Raw genomic sequence first — 15,616 nt, 5'->3', positions numbered from 1 at the left:
GAGAATAACTTGCAGATGTGTTCACAAAGTCCTTGGAGAGTACATGAGTGGATTATATTTGTAACAAGCTAGGCATGATTAACATCTATGCTCCAGCTTGAGGGGGAGTGTTATCGTGGTTAGGTGCTCTCGATATTAGCTCCAAGGGCACCGAGAGGGCAGATTTGTTCTTTTATTTGTTTTATTTTTAATTGTGTATTTCCTGTTTTGTCCTTAAGTTAGTTTATATATTGAAGTTTAAAGGGAGATTACACATATCGTGTAATCCCCCAAGTTCTCTATTTTTCCTCTTTTCTTCTCCCTCTCGATCTCTCTTCTTCTTTTCTTTATTTTATCATTAACAGTACTTAATAGTATAAACCCAATGACACTTAACCAAGTCCTTACCAGGAGGCAGATCTACCAAACTCCAGGTGTTACGAGTAAAAGGAGCATCCATTTCAATATCCATGGCGGCTTTCCAGAAAGGAAGATTGAGAGCTTCAATATGATTCTTAGGAATAGAATTAGTAGAGAGGGATAATTCAAAACTATGAATAGGAGGAAGATGAGAGAAGGAAACAAACGGATGTATAGGATACACAACTATAGACTTTTGAATACAGGAATGTGTACCTTTACATAGGGTGACTGGTAAGTCATCAGATAAAGAGGGACTTGGAGCTCCACCAGAGGAAGAAGATGATGCAGGAGGTAAAGCAGCTAGAGCAGTAGACACCTAATCGAGGGGCACCGATTTGTTCCGTCGCTGATATACCTGTATAGGTTGTGTGAAAGGAACTAAGGAGGGATAGGAGGAGACTCAGGAGTATGAGGAGTGGTCCACACATCCCTAGAGGAAGATGCTTGGGAAGAAAAAATGGTAGTACCCTCAAGGAAGCATACATCGGCACTCACAAAATATTTATTGGTAACCGGATGATAACACCTGTAGCCTTTTTGAGTACGAGGGTAACCCAGAAAACACACTTAGTGGACTGAGGGGACAACTTATTAGAATGAGAATGCAAATTGTGCACAAAATACACAGCCAAACACACGAGGTAAAGAAAAGAGGGGTGAGATAGGAAAAACAACAAAAAACAGAGACTTGTCAGCAAGAACAAAAGACATCGTCATGCGATTCATTAAATAAAAGGCAGTAATACTGCATCATACCAAATTGCTAATAAACATGTATATGCAACATAATACTATAGGCTTCCTCTAATAAATGTCTATTTTTGCGCTCTGCCACCCATTTTGTTATGGAGTGTAGGACAAATGGTTTGGTGAATCATACCACGAGCAACACAAAAAACAGAAATATCTTTTTGAACATACTCCAAAGCATTATCAGATCGAAAAACTTTGATTTGCTGACCAAATTGAGTCTTTATTTTATTATAAAAATTTTGAAACACAGATAAAAATTCAGAATGATCCTTTAAGAGGTTCAACCAAGTGAGATGAGAATAATTGTCCACAAAAGTCACAAAATACGTAAACCCATGTCTATTCCTGAGTCAACAAGGACCCCAAATGTCAGAATGGACAAAGAAAATAAATACAGACTACGAACCACAGAACAAGAAGGAAATGAAGCAGAATGATGCTTTTCCCAACTCACATGCTTCACATTCTATGCTAGACAAAGACTTGAAATTTGGAAACAAGAGTTTCAACCTAGACAAAGACAAATGACCTAACCGACAATGACATTGAAAGGGAGTCACACCGCTAACGGTATGGGCAGCAGCAGAAGAAGTCAGGGCAGCATGGTTGAGGTAGTACAGTCCATCTTTTTCATGCCCTCCACCAATCGTCTTCCTCGTGTGAAGATCTTGAAAGACGCAATTAGATGGGAAAAAAGTTCCAGAGCAATTTAGAGTACCCATATGCTTTTATAACTCTTTTCTCCATGAAATTACCGCCATTCCCATCCCCCTCTTCATTCATACTCTCTTTTACTACTTCTAATTGTATTCATATGATCTATGTATGGAGCGTACTTTAGTATTATATAAGAGATTTGCTTATGTAATTAATATGTTATATATAATTAACTTGTTATTATGGAAACCTATCTAATTTGAATTTGGATTGTTCTTCAGACAACCAAATGGAGGATCTTCAATATCTGAACTCGTATCTGATTAATAAACAATAGTAAGGTATTGCATACAAGTTTTTGAGTACCCATATGCTTTTATAACTCTTTTCTCTCTGAAAATCTTTATGGCACTATTGTAATTTGTTGATTGTTTTCCTTTGTAATGGAATTCCAAGGTCATGTTCCTCTAGTTTTAAATTTTTTCCGTCTACTCTCGATATACTAAGGTTGAGAGGGATTCCAAGGCTATGTGCCTCCATGGAACTTATTCTTGAATTAACAAGAAGACCATGAAATTAGGGAAGCTCATGGCAGTAGATAAGACTAAGAGGGAAATTAAGATGGCTGAATTAGGAACATGCCATCAATTATGCAAGATTATGGACAACTTCTAGGACTTGGTGACCCTTTTTTTTTTTTCTTCTCTTGATTATGAGATAGTGAAGTGGTGATTATGTTGTAATCCCCCAAGGCACGAAGAACTTTGCAAACATTGCCAAATATAACATTGCAAACCTTGTGTTCTACTCAACTTTTGAAAGTATTATCTTCTATTTTTTTGGGGGTGAATAAAAGAATTTAAACTTGGAACTTACGTTGTATTAAACTTGAAATTTGTGTGAATGATATTTATCTGGTATCTGCACTGAAAAAGTTGATAGTTCCTTGTGCATTGAGAGATGGTAAGGTTCATTTGACGTATGAGTTTGCAACCCATCTGACTATTCCTTTCCTTTTTGGATTTGTTCATCTTTCATTCTTTTAATTGCATATTTATCTCTGTTCTCATGAAGCGGTTTAGATAGAATGGGCATAAATCATCAGAAGTCTATTTGATCTCTCTTGCAGGAGTCTGAGTTAGATAACATCCAAGCACATCAGAACTTGCAGTGGTTTTTTTACTTTGAGCAGGTGATGTTTTGTTATCATATCGTCATTGTTGTTGCTTTGAATTCCTTTGAAACAAAATCGTGGTTTTGAGTAAATGCTTACAAGTGGTGGCACAACTGATGCTTATTAGAAAGATGATTCTTGTAATACATATATTGCAGGTGGAGAATATGGATGCTGTTTTTCAAACAGGAGAGAACAATAATACTAGGAGAAGTTCAAGCCCCATTAAAAGTATAGCACAAGACCATGAACTTCGCATGGAACATGTACAAACTGAAAGTACACCACAAGAAAACCATCAACTTGGCCCTGAACATAGACAAAGTGATAATACACCACAAGAAAACAATCAATTTGACTCGGAACATATACAAAATGAAAATACAACACAAGAAAACTATCAACCTGCCTCCGAACATGTACAAAGTGAGTGTGCACCACAAGAAAGTGATCAACTTGGCTGCAAACATGTACAAAGTGGAGAAACTATGTTGGGTCAAGGAGCTGATTCTACTGATATCAAGCCAGTGGAACATCTAGCTAGGGATGCAGCAAAGAGTTGTCCTAGTTCTTCACGCAAGAAAACTAAGGTCCTCCTTGAGTCACGGAAAAGAACATATATGTTAAGATCCTCAGTTGGTAGTGCTAGAGTTCTTCGATCTAGGTCCTGTGGAACCTCTAAAGCTCCTGTTCATCCTGTTGCAGCTGATAGGTCAGTGAATGTTACTGCCAAGAGGAAGGAAAAGAGAAAGAAGAAATTAACAAGCAGAAAATTGAATGACGAATTCTCAAGAACTAGGAAACGCTTAAGATACTTTTTGCATCGAATGAGCTTTGAGCAAAGCCTGATTGATGCTTATTCTGGTGAAGGTTGGAAAGGACAAAGGTTCGTATCTGGTAGATTAAACTGCACATCTCATTCTAAGGGCAGTGTTTTGGATCTTGTGATAATGACTTCATTACTTTTTCTAATGTTCAACTATCCGGCATTTCCTTGCTTGCTAATATTCTATGGCAGAAGCATGTTTTGGTTAATATGTCATTGACTTTGTCATTTTTATGATGGAATTTTGCTGATATCTTGGATATGAGTATGTGCCTGCTTTCCAGCTTGAATGATGAAAATGTTCTAGTTCTCAAAGTCTTCTATGCATGTGATGGTTACTCCTAGATAAGAAATTCTTCTCTTCACAATATTTTTGTTTACTTCCATTTTCCAGTGACTTTTTGTGCTCTTTTTATGTCTCATTGTTTCTTAAATCATTTTGATCCAACAAAATTTATAGATATGTTCTGAATTTGATAATTGCAAGGATCCATGTAGTCGAACCCATTTAGTTGGGATAAAGTTGAGTTTTTGTTTTTCTGAATTTGATATTTACTCATTGTTTTTTACTAGTATTCAAGCGTTATGGATTCCATGATTCGCAGTAGCTTCTTCTTGTAGCATAGGGTTCTAAATAATAATTTCAGCATAAACTTTACTCATGGAAGTAGAAGTATTTCTTGGATGTATAAATCAAGGAACTAGGAAGTATGTGGAAATCCTGTATAAATCATGAGAGTACATGGAAAAGCAAGACAACCATCGGTATAGTTTTGCTTACTAATTAATTCATGTGCCGTGTTATGTATGTCTGAAACAATTCTGATGTGGTTCAGGATTCTAGAAGTGATCAGATGTGGTAGAACCACCAACAGAAATCGATAACTAGAATTAGCCAGATTCTGGAGATTTTCTAAATTTCACAAAATAATGCAGAGAAGCCTCTATTTTTTGGTCGAGTATAGCAGAAATTATGAACTATTGATTGATAAACTTATTGGATTAACAGAGCTTAGATGATAAACTGATTGGATTTGATGCAATAGAGCTTAGATGATAAACTGATTAGATTTGATACAACAGAGCTTAGATGAACATATTTGAAGAATAGAATTAAGAATCAGCAGATAGAAATTCAGATCTACCTGCTGAGAGAGACAATATGGGAAATTGACTTTAAAAAAGACAATATCGTGGGTGGGGTGGGGTTGGAAGGTTTTCTTCAACCTCCCACCAAGAACTAAAGCGGTGGAGTTGTTCTTCTTCAGATTGAATTAGCATCCAAGATCCACAATCAATCTTTGCAAAATCTCGGATTTAAGTTCGTAACTCTCATCCCTCTAAACCCAAGTAACGACTCAACCAAACCAGCCTAGAGTTGTGATAACAACCAGTGAGTAATGTTGGACCACTGTTGGTTACCTCTCTTAATGTAGTCCTAGGTAGGAGTAATCCCACTAGGAAACAGGGTAATAGGGTCACACACAAAGGCTGGCCTATTGGGTTAGGGTTTAGTAATTTAGGGCAAAACTAGGATTAGGGTTGGATATTGGGAAAGGGGTTTATAGGGTATTAATGGGCAGGTCTAGAGGGCTATTATGGTATAAAAAGGTTAGGGTTTGGATGAGTTTTGAAATTCTGCAATTTTGGGCAGAATTGAATTTTAGGTCAAAATTAGGGTTAAGTTAGGTTTAGGTTAGGGTTGTATTATATGGTAGTGATAGGCAGGTGTAGGGAAGTCTAATGGTATAGGTTTTATGATGTTTGAGTGAATGGAAGTAGGTTAGATGAGTTGGACAGCAAGATAAGGTTATTGGAGACAATTCCTAATGGAGGTAGGAGTAGGGGATTCTAGGGTTTAGGGTGGTGGGGGTTTGATGAAACTTGGATCGAGTGTCAATAATGATGTAAGGGATGTATGCTAAAAGTTTGGTTTGAAACTAATTGACAGATTTGAAGTTATGGAGGAATCCTAGTTAGGGTAGGAGTGAGAAGAAGAAGGTTTAAACAAAGTTCAGATTCAAACTTACTTGATTTGAAGAGATCTTCAATGGCAATAGCTTTGCAGATGAACACTGGGGTCTCCCGATCTTCACGATGCAAGGAGATAAGTAGCAGCCTCCCCGATCTTCACGATGGAAGGAGTCGATTGGAGATCCACCAATCCCTTCCACCTTGATAAACCTACAAGGATGTAACACTCTTAAGGAGCAACGGCAGCAAGCATAAAGCTGAGTTTTTATTAATTAAATTCGTATTCAATGCTGGCCTCCCTTACAAACTTATATAGAAAACTCAAAAATAGACTTGGACACTAAAAAGGAATGGCCTAACCCAATCCTTAACCTATTAGCTAACTTAAACTGACTAGGAAATTGAAATAAACTCAAAATAGAGTCCTAATCCAGCCCAACTAAACAACTAAAAGAAAAGCTAATAAAATCACTTAAATTGAACCATTGGTTGAACCGGTTCAATTTAAAACACCAAATAAAAAGCTAAGTATGGAAATAAAACTAAGTATGGGAGCTAATCCCGTATGCAACCTATTTATTCATATTTTAGGCCCATAAAAGTGGGCTATTACATTAGAAACCCATGGGATCAAAGGCCCAACATGTATGTAACCCAACCCTAAACTTATTCCTAAAGAAATAAGCCCATTTCGATGATGAATCTACATCATCTCTCTTGTCAAATGCTGGACTGGTTTTTAAAGCCTATTGTTAGACAGTGGTTGTGATCCTATTTGGAGTTAGGTTACTAGTGACCTAGCTCTACAATATTTTGATATCAGAGCCATGGCCTAAGGGACTTCCAACATCTCACGCCAGGCCCTAGAGTCCAAGGTACTAAAACTCGGAACTCGGTCACTTGAAAAACAGAGTCGAGTCGAGATCTCGCCGAGTTGGTGCATTTTTTTTTTTTTTCTGACTCGAAGCCTCAGCTTGGTGGGTTTTAGACCTAGTTTGGATCTGAAACTTGGTATTCAGGCTATTTTAGGCCATTTAAACACAATGGCACTATCAGATTTTGCAAAAACAAAGTCCAAATAAGAGTTATGTACTGGTCAAACTTAATTTGGTGTGCACGAATGTTGTCAAAATCGCTCTGAATGAAAATATTTTCTTGGACATCAAAACAAGTGAATATTTTACCACACTTTTGGTTTTTAGCAATGTTTTACCATATTAAGATTTATGGAATTTTTAGATTTGAGAAAAACCCCAGCATTAGAAAGTTGAAAATTGCACCTATCGCTGAAAATCCAGTTTTTGTTCTTGAACTGGGGGGTTGATTTTTTTTTCTTTTGGAATTTGATTTTTTAACTATTTTTATTGGATTCAAATAGGGGGGTATTTGCTTATTTATGAATAATATCTTAAGTAAATGAAATACAATTTCATTTACTTAAATGATATTAGGCATAAATAAGTGTCTGTCTTAGTTCCTGGCCTAAATAAGTGTCTGTATACCAAGGTTTGCATAGATAGGTGTTTCTATGCCCAGATTTTCCACCAAGATCTCGAGATCTAGCACTCATATAAAAGAAGTTTGGGTCGAGATGTCGAGAACTCGACGAGATCTTGGTCGAGTTGTTGCACTTTTGCAGCTCGTATGCCAACTCACCTCGGTTTCTCAAAAAACCGAGAAACTCGCCAAGATCTCGCGAGTTCTCGAACTATGAGTAGAGTCTAACCTCCACATTGTTGAGTTGCTTTGACAGTTGACTGATAGAATGACCACAATGGAGCAGCATATGGACTCATTGGCATGACAAAGTGTGGGACAGCAACAGTCCACAACTAATCATTTTTTTTTTTGCTTCACAAATCTTCCCTCGACTTGCTCAAAGGATACTACGTACACAAGCTACCTTTGAAGAAGATGCCTCAACACACTTTGATCGAGATGCAACCCCAAGTCAGCTCGTTGACACCCATAACGTGAAGCTGGAATTGAAAGAGTTCAACGGTCGACATGATCCACAGCAGTTTCATGATTGGATGTGTGCACTTGATAATTACTTCGATTGGTGTAACTTATTAGAGGTCCAAGAATTGAAGTTAGCATGTTCCAAATTGTTGGGGACAACAAGAAATTATGAACAGAAGCTAACTCATCGTAGACAAGAATTCGCTGCTTGGAAAGAGACGAAGAAGGAATTGAAGGAGAAGTATTTGTCTTAAACCTGCCGTTGAAGGTTGCACGATCAGCTTAACACCCTTCTTCAAGGTCCCCTCTCAGTTGAAGACTATATGGACATTTTTGACAACCTTATTGCTCGCACTGGGTTAGACGAGGAAGATGACCAGTTGATTTCCCATTCCAGATTGGGCTTACGACCTGAAATCTGTGATAAAATTGGGGTGGCCAACAGTACAGTTTGCATGATTGCACCATTATATTCCTTACTGGTACATTTGTTGATCTTTTTTCAAATGGCTGAACCATCCTGATTGACTTTTCCTATCTTGTCGCCTGTTTTTGCTACTTTGTTATTTTTTTTAAACTCATTCAATCCTGTTTCACCTAGTCTTTTCTGTGTTGCTTAGAATCCACACTCAAGAAACTGGTTCCAGCAAATTTTGCATTTCCCCGTAGGGGGAGTGGCACCAAGAGAAGTTGAAATCCAAAGAAGGTGGCTTCTTCCGTTTTTGTTTCTCGTATTGTCTTCCATACTCAGAAAGGCCGTACCAAGTGCACAAGGCTCCTGCCACTGCAGGGTCTAGGGAGGGATAATGTGCGCAGTCTTACCCCTGCTTTCGCAGAGAGGCTGTTTCCAGACTCGAACCCACGACTACTTGGTCACAATGGAGCAACCTTACCGTTGCACCAAGGCCCGCAACGGTAAGGTGGCTTCTTCCATACTCATTTCTCTTTTTTGCAGCCATGGTCTACCTACTTTGCCATTAAAAAATTCTCATCTCAGCTATATCTATGTATGTGCTGTTCCTTTACTGCTTAGCAGATCCTGGATAAAAATTTAAATAAGGTGTATTATTTGAATGGTCTCCTTGAGCTCTTTTGAGTGATTTTGGGTTGGATGTATTAAATTGTGGTCAATCTATTGATCTATCATGATGATTGAATTTCTTCACTGCATGGGTGGTGGCCAACTCCAGGAGCATTACTGGAACATTCCTGACTGCTGAGGCTAATTGAATTTTCTGGTGATGAAGATTTGGGATGTCTCTGATCTCTTGGCTAGGGCTTAAATATGTTCTTCACTTCTATGCATGTATTTCTTCTTGTTAATGTGTGTTTCATGTTCTTAGTGTAACTACTTCTATAAATCTGCAGTTTAGAAAAAATTAAGCCAGAGAAGGAACTTCAGCGTGCCACAACAGAAATTTTTAGTTGCAAACAGAAAATACGCAGTTTGTTTCAACATATTGATTCTTCATGTGCTGAAGGAAAGCTCCAGGAATCTTTATTTGATTCCGATGGACAAATCTCCTATGAGGATGTAAGCCAAGTCGTTGACCTCATAAGCTCGGTTTCATTTTCTAATTTTTTAGCTGTTGTTTATTGTTTTGTTGTATTCATAGATAGTGGATGAGCAGTACTCTTGGAACAGCGAATGCTTAGATATACATCCATCTTATGGCAGATATCTTGTGCCAAATGCGGGTCCAAAGACTTGACTACCGATAACGATATTATACTTTGTGATGGAATGTGTGACCGTGGGTTTCATCAGATGTGTTTGGAACCCCCATTGTTAAAAGAAGAAAGTAACTTTCAAACTACTCAAGTGTAGTCATATTGCTACTTTGAACTAGTGGTTAATTTAGTAACACGTTTCTACTTTATGCTTCCTTGGTTTTCTGCTGCGCAGTTCCTCCTGGAGATGAGGGCTGGTTGTGCCCTGGATGTGATTGCAAAGTAGATTGCATTGACTTGCTTAATGACTCTCAAGGAATGGATCTCTCTATTGATGATCACTGGGAGGTCAATTTTGAAACCTCTAGTCTCTTTTCAGTCCATTTGAGAAATGTTCAATTTCTCCATCCTTGAGTGTTTAGCCTTTATTCTTTGTGCAGAAGGTTTTTCCTGAGGCAGCTGCTACCGTAGCTAAAGATAAGCAAAATGATGACTTAGGGTTGCCATCAGATGACTCTGAAGATGATGACTATGACCCTGATGGTCCACAGGATGATGCGAAAGTCCAGTCAGAAGACTCAAGTTCTGAAGAATCTGACTTCTCTTCTGCATCTGAGGACTCTACTTTAGCCAATGATGACCTTTACATGGGACTTCCTTCTGATGATTCAGAAGATGATGATTATGATCCTAATGGTCAAGATCATGATGAGCAGGTGAAGAAGGAATCCTCAAGTTCTGATTTTACTTGTGACTCCGAGGATTTCGGTGCTTCAGATGATGATAGCAAATTTTATGGTGCTGATGAAGTTCGTGAATCGTTGTCAGTGGATGATGCCAAATCCATTAGAGGTTCAGGTGAAAGATCCACAATGGTTAGAAAGAAAAAACAATCAGTAAATTCTGAGCTTCAGTCCCTTCTTGAGGCAGATCCAAATGCCACACTTGTATCTGGGAAAAGGAATGTTGAGAGGTTGGACTACAAGCAGCTGCATGATGTAAGTTCTCATCCCTTCATTACTGGTCTTCAGTTGTTCATGTTAAATGTGCCATGGTGATATCTTATTGGGCAGCTGAAAAGGAAAATGGGAAGAAGCATGAGTGTCCCCACCACCCACCCCTTCTTCCCCGTTTCTTAGGACATGAATAGATTCAACATGAAGCCATATCTGGCACCCCGATGTGGGCATGACTTTTTAACTTGAGATTTTGTGAATTACCTGGTTATAGAACGTATTGTAATTTCTTTCTCAAGTGACAAATCAACATAGTTTGACTGAAAGAATCTTGTCAGTGGGTTTGGAGCAAAACTGAGTTTAAGGTTGATCCCCTTGTTTTAGGGGATGGGTGACAAGTCATCCTGTTCAATTGCTGTGGCTGGGTTTTAGAATATTGATTATAACACGTACTCATAAATAATTAATTAAAAAAAGGGGATGAACAAGCTTGTACTCTACAGTAAAGTAAACTTTGGAGAATTTCACTAAGCTTCCAATGTGTTGATGTCTTGCACCCTTTTGCTATTTGCAGATGATGTCACAATAGAAGCCTTTGTAATTGCTTTGAGACTTTATTTATTTTAAATTGTTTTTTCGATTGGTATAAAATCTTTTAACCTATGTGGAAAAATAAGAGGATGCTTCTGCGAAAGAGGGATTTGACAATCACAACTTGATAAGTAAATTAATTATTCTTTCAGTAATTGGAAAATATTTCAAAGCTTTTGTGTAGGAGGCTGGTCCACCCAGTTCCTGATGCAGGAGCAGGAAAAAGGTTGTTATTAATCAAAAAGGGGGAAATGCAGGACAAGAGCGATGCAAACCTATGTTTAGGTAAAGGGTCTCTGGTCTTGATAGAGCTAGTGCCCAGTGAATCAGTGATAAGTGATGACTCTTAAATCTGCCTGTTACTTCAGTATGTGTTGTTATTGGATGCAAAGTTGTATAATGGTTGTAAACTCAATCATGAATTCAACCCATAATTCTTACAGATACTGACTCTTGAGTTTAGTAGTATACCCTAAGTAGTTTATCAACCCCGCCCCCCAGGTGGTGTCATTGCAAATGAAAAATCCTAACGAGGAATTTTGCATTTGTATGCACCATGAAAGACCTCTTCCAGATTGGTGAACCCTTTTTATGCATAAGCAATATAAAACTCATGTAAAACCAAGTAATAACTCTTAGCATTAGCAAAACTGAATAAGAGATATCATGGAGTATATACCTTTCAGTGATTCTTAATGAACAGGTAAAGCAATAGAGTTCTAGCCAACAGTTTTCCTTCTGTTCACCATAAAACTTTTAGATGAAATTGTAAAGATCACTAACAGTGTAGCAGGCAAATTAATTAGCACCTACCAAGACATGACGGCTTCGAAAAGCTTCCATCTGTCGGGTAGCTTGTCATTCAATAATCAATTCTTTGAAACATAATAGCAACCAACCCATTGGGATATTCCACAACCAATTCTATCAGCGCTCATGAATTACACCAATGAAACAAACCTAAATTACCAAAAAAAAAACCTCTAATTATCTTCTTAATACTACCTTAATTAGATTGAAAGGAAAAAAAAAAATCTCAGCTAGGAATTTAAAGCTATATTCCCATTTTACTGTTACATTCCCTGCCTTATCATAAGCCACCTACTCTGCCATTCTTGATCTCTGTCATGAATTGAATCCCAGTGACTCTGATTCATCAGATGGCAAAATGGCAATGGACTCCTTCCTTCTTGAGGAGGAAGCTTACAACACAACTGTTAAGCTTCAAAAGCAGTGGTTTATTTGGATCCACAGAATCCTTCCTCATCAGTTCCCTCACTAATCTTTGCACAAACCAATTTCATTGTGCTTGAAAGGGCCTTTGTGATATGGCTGGATAGTAGTTTGATGTGCCTTGTGTTTATCATTTTTTGTTCCGGTATCATTTTATCTTGTTAATCAATACAATCTTCGAAGTAGATCAGTTGTGTGGTGTCTGCTAGTTTTATCCCATTTTTTTTCCCCGCTTAATTGTTTGTCATTCCCTGATTTTAAAGGAAACATATGGAAATGTTCCTTCTGATTCCAGTGGTGATGAAGATTGGACCGACGGAAATGCATCAAGAAAAGGGAAGAGCAATGCTGTGGGAAATTGTACCATATTACCAAAGAGAAATTCTTCCACCTCCATGAATGGGACTAAACATATAAAGCAAAACTCACGAGAGACTGAAAATACTCCAAAAGGAAAAACTTGCCAGAAGCTTGACATTGAAGGTGCAAATGAATTAGTGCACCGTAAACATAAAGATAGTCCAGAGCCTTCGTCTTCTGGGAAATTGGCTACTGCGTCACCATCTAGACTTGGAAAAGCTGTAACTCAGGTATTGTGTTAATTTCCTTTTCCTTTATTTACAGTGTAAATGATGACCTACCTTCAATGTGCATGTAGAAGCACATGTGGCATTATTTTTTATCTTATATCAATAACTTACACCTGCCTGGAGAAGACGTGGTCTTCTGATTGATATGAACCATATGCACATTGTCGATGTTAGCAATGGTTTTTTCTTCTTGCTGATAGTGTTGATAAATTTTATTAGTTGCTAATGATTTTGTTTAGATGGTGGTCTTGGGCAGAAGTTGTCTAGTCTTATGCTGAATTGGTGCTTGATCAAGTCACCAAGAAGATTTTATTTTTACCCTTGCTCTGGTCAGGAAGTGTTCCAACTTGGTAATGGATAAAGAAGGCCCAGGCTCACTTATATGAGTTGGTGAGGGATAAAATGATACCATTGTAACTGGCGAAATAGCTATCACCTCTCTCTAAATGAAAATGTCTATCTGTAAAACCTTTTAGTTTTCAATGATCAAGTCTTCTATGTTCAGAAAAGAGAAACCCTAAATGGTTTGTAGATGCAGCCAGGTGAAAATGTTGATTTTGGGACACCCAAGGTTGATTGCTTAGGCTAGTGGTTATCTAATCAACCATGAGCCCCTAAATCAGTTCTGATAATTAGAGTATTGCACTTAATTTACCCCAGCTATTAAACTCGTGAAAAACTCTTTGCAATCATGTCTTACCTTAAAGTTTTGTTTTTTTTTTTTGGGGGGGGGGGGCGGGGTTGGAAAAAAGTGGATATACAAGAAATTTTATTACAACAATAGTTAAAATACAGGATATAAGATACAACAACAGCAGCTGAGGGCACAAGGCCAAGCACACAATGTAAGGGACTAATCCAACGTATAGGGACTCATACAATCTGTCTACCCACTCCAAAACCCCCCCCCTTCCCCCCAACTCTTAGCCAACTCATCTTCAATTGAATTTGCAGATCTTATCTTCCAAGAGAAAGGAAGTTGCCTTGCACCGCAAGGTCACTTCTAACGAGGTAGTAGTTAACCCTCCAATATGAGTCTGAAGGCAATGTACAACCACCAAGTTCCAGCATCTGAAACTTTGAAGCTTTCATTTTATTCCAAGTACCCAAAATTTCCAAGGTTTCGATTCCGGTCTCTTGAACTAAAAACCAGAATTTTCGAAATTTTACCGAATTTGGAAACCTTGTTCTAAACTTTTTCTTTTATATTGTACATAGTTAAGTTGTCATTGTTGCCTAGGAGCTTTCTTGGTTCCAAGGCGTGTTGCGAGTTTACAATGATTTATGTTTGTTTCTAGGTTTTTTATGAAAATGCTTATATTATATCCTATGCTTCGTTTATTATACGTTGGTTTTCTCATATTAGACCATTACTAGCATAATTATATCATATTGCATTGATATAGCTTATATGTTGCATGTGAACATAATTATATAAAATTATTATTTCTATATTACATAGTCATTATTGCATGCCTAGGGCACCTAGGCTGGGCCTTGTCGCCTAAATGCTCCTCCAACACCTTTGGTTGCCTAGTCTCCTTGGCCACTATGACATTGTATGCAACCTAATTATCTTTTCTTTTAGTGAATTTATTTCTATTAGCTGTTTCGCAATTCATCCTCTCTTTGCTTAAATGCTCTCTCCCTCTCTCACAATGAGTCCTAAATGGTTTTCTTTATTTTTTGTAATGTATCCCTTTTATTAAAAGAAATGTTTCTGACAATAAGAAGAGACATCCAAATCAGATGTCAGCTATTCTGGGTGGCATTAATTTGCTGTTCTAGGGCAATTGTCATTTCCCAGGCAACATTTTAAATTACCTCTAAATATTTGTCTCCTGTGAATTATGATTATAGTTGATGAGTGATTTGAAACATGTTTTTTCTTTACGAGGAGTTGTCTGTTCACTTGTATTTTGGTTGGAAGGAGTTGTTATATCAACTCTTCTCATTTTCAACCTGTTTTCATTCAAGTATGTGATAACAATTTTGCAATGCAGAGGCTATCTGTGTCATTGAGGGAAAACCAGTATCCAGATCGAGCAACAAAAGAGAAATTGGTGAAAGAACTAGGAATCACGATCCGGCAGGTCTGTAGTCTTTTAATTCAATTTTTAGTTGGAGTCAATTACTCTATGTAGTTGTTTCTGATTGCTGCTTTAGTCCTGCCTTATTATGTTTTTTTTTTTTTTTTTTTGGATATTTAGGTTAGCAAGTGGTTTGAGAATGCTCGTAGAAGTTTGCGCTTATCAGCAAATATTGGAGTAAGCCAAGCTGAAACGACTTCCTCAAACAAGGAGAGCATCCTGACTAATTCCAACCAAAAGGATCTAGAGCCTGAACCTGTTAAAGATGCTGTGAATAATGTTGAAGATAGAGGATTTAGCAAAATAGGGTCTGCTGAGGCAGTTGGTACAGAATGTTGCAGTGGGAACGAGGAGAGAAGGAAATCGACGACTGCAGAAAGCAGTCAAAGGAAACCAGCAACTCCACAGTCCAGAAAGAGGAAGGGTCCAATGAACGATGAAAAATCAGATGAGAGGAGTATGGAGAAGCTGAAAAAGGGTACTCGTCAAGAATCACCTAGAACTCAAACAACCTCAATAATTGATCGGAATCCAAAACCAGAACTGAAGCAGTCTGGGATCCAGACTAGAAGTAGAAAATCTACTGCATGACCTAAAATAACCCTTCCCCGGAGGGGGATATAATTTGTTGGGGAACAGATAGTCCTTGGAGAAGTAGCTGATCCCGGACTCCTATTTTGCATGATGGAGATTTGCCTCTTTTTGATGGGTTCTGTGCCTCCTTAAGAGTAGTCTCT

The 15,616-nt window shown here is 37.9% G+C and overlaps 1 protein-coding gene across 2 annotated transcripts in view; it reads left to right on the top strand.

Annotated features, from left to right (window-relative positions):
- Positions 1–15,616, top strand: part of LOC122658556 (homeobox protein HOX1A-like) — a 26,211-nt gene extending 10,595 nt beyond the window's left edge. The window contains exons 1-9 of one of the 2 annotated variants that reach the window (XM_043853567.1): positions 2,697–3,004; positions 3,145–3,872; positions 9,117–9,282; positions 9,427–9,550; positions 9,655–9,767; positions 9,860–10,417; positions 12,463–12,789; positions 14,793–14,882; positions 15,000–15,616. In XM_043853567.1, coding sequence (XP_043709502.1) covers positions 3,154–3,872; positions 9,117–9,282; positions 9,427–9,550; positions 9,655–9,767; positions 9,860–10,417; positions 12,463–12,789; positions 14,793–14,882; positions 15,000–15,470 — 2,568 coding nt within the window. In that variant the 5' untranslated portion in view covers positions 2,697–3,004; positions 3,145–3,153 and the 3' untranslated portion in view covers positions 15,471–15,616. Of the gene's footprint in view, positions 1–2,696; positions 3,005–3,144; positions 3,873–9,116; positions 9,283–9,426; positions 9,551–9,654; positions 9,768–9,859; positions 10,418–12,462; positions 12,790–14,792; positions 14,883–14,999 lie in introns of those variants that run through there. The other variant, XM_043853566.1, reaches the window with a different exon arrangement.

The sequence above is a fragment of the Telopea speciosissima genome, chromosome 4 (genome assembly GCF_018873765.1).
Source record: "Telopea speciosissima isolate NSW1024214 ecotype Mountain lineage chromosome 4, Tspe_v1, whole genome shotgun sequence".
NCBI lineage: Eukaryota > Viridiplantae > Streptophyta > Magnoliopsida > Proteales > Proteaceae > Telopea > Telopea speciosissima.
The sequence above is the reverse complement of the archived record's forward strand: the minus strand, read 5'-3'. Positions and strand labels throughout refer to the sequence as shown.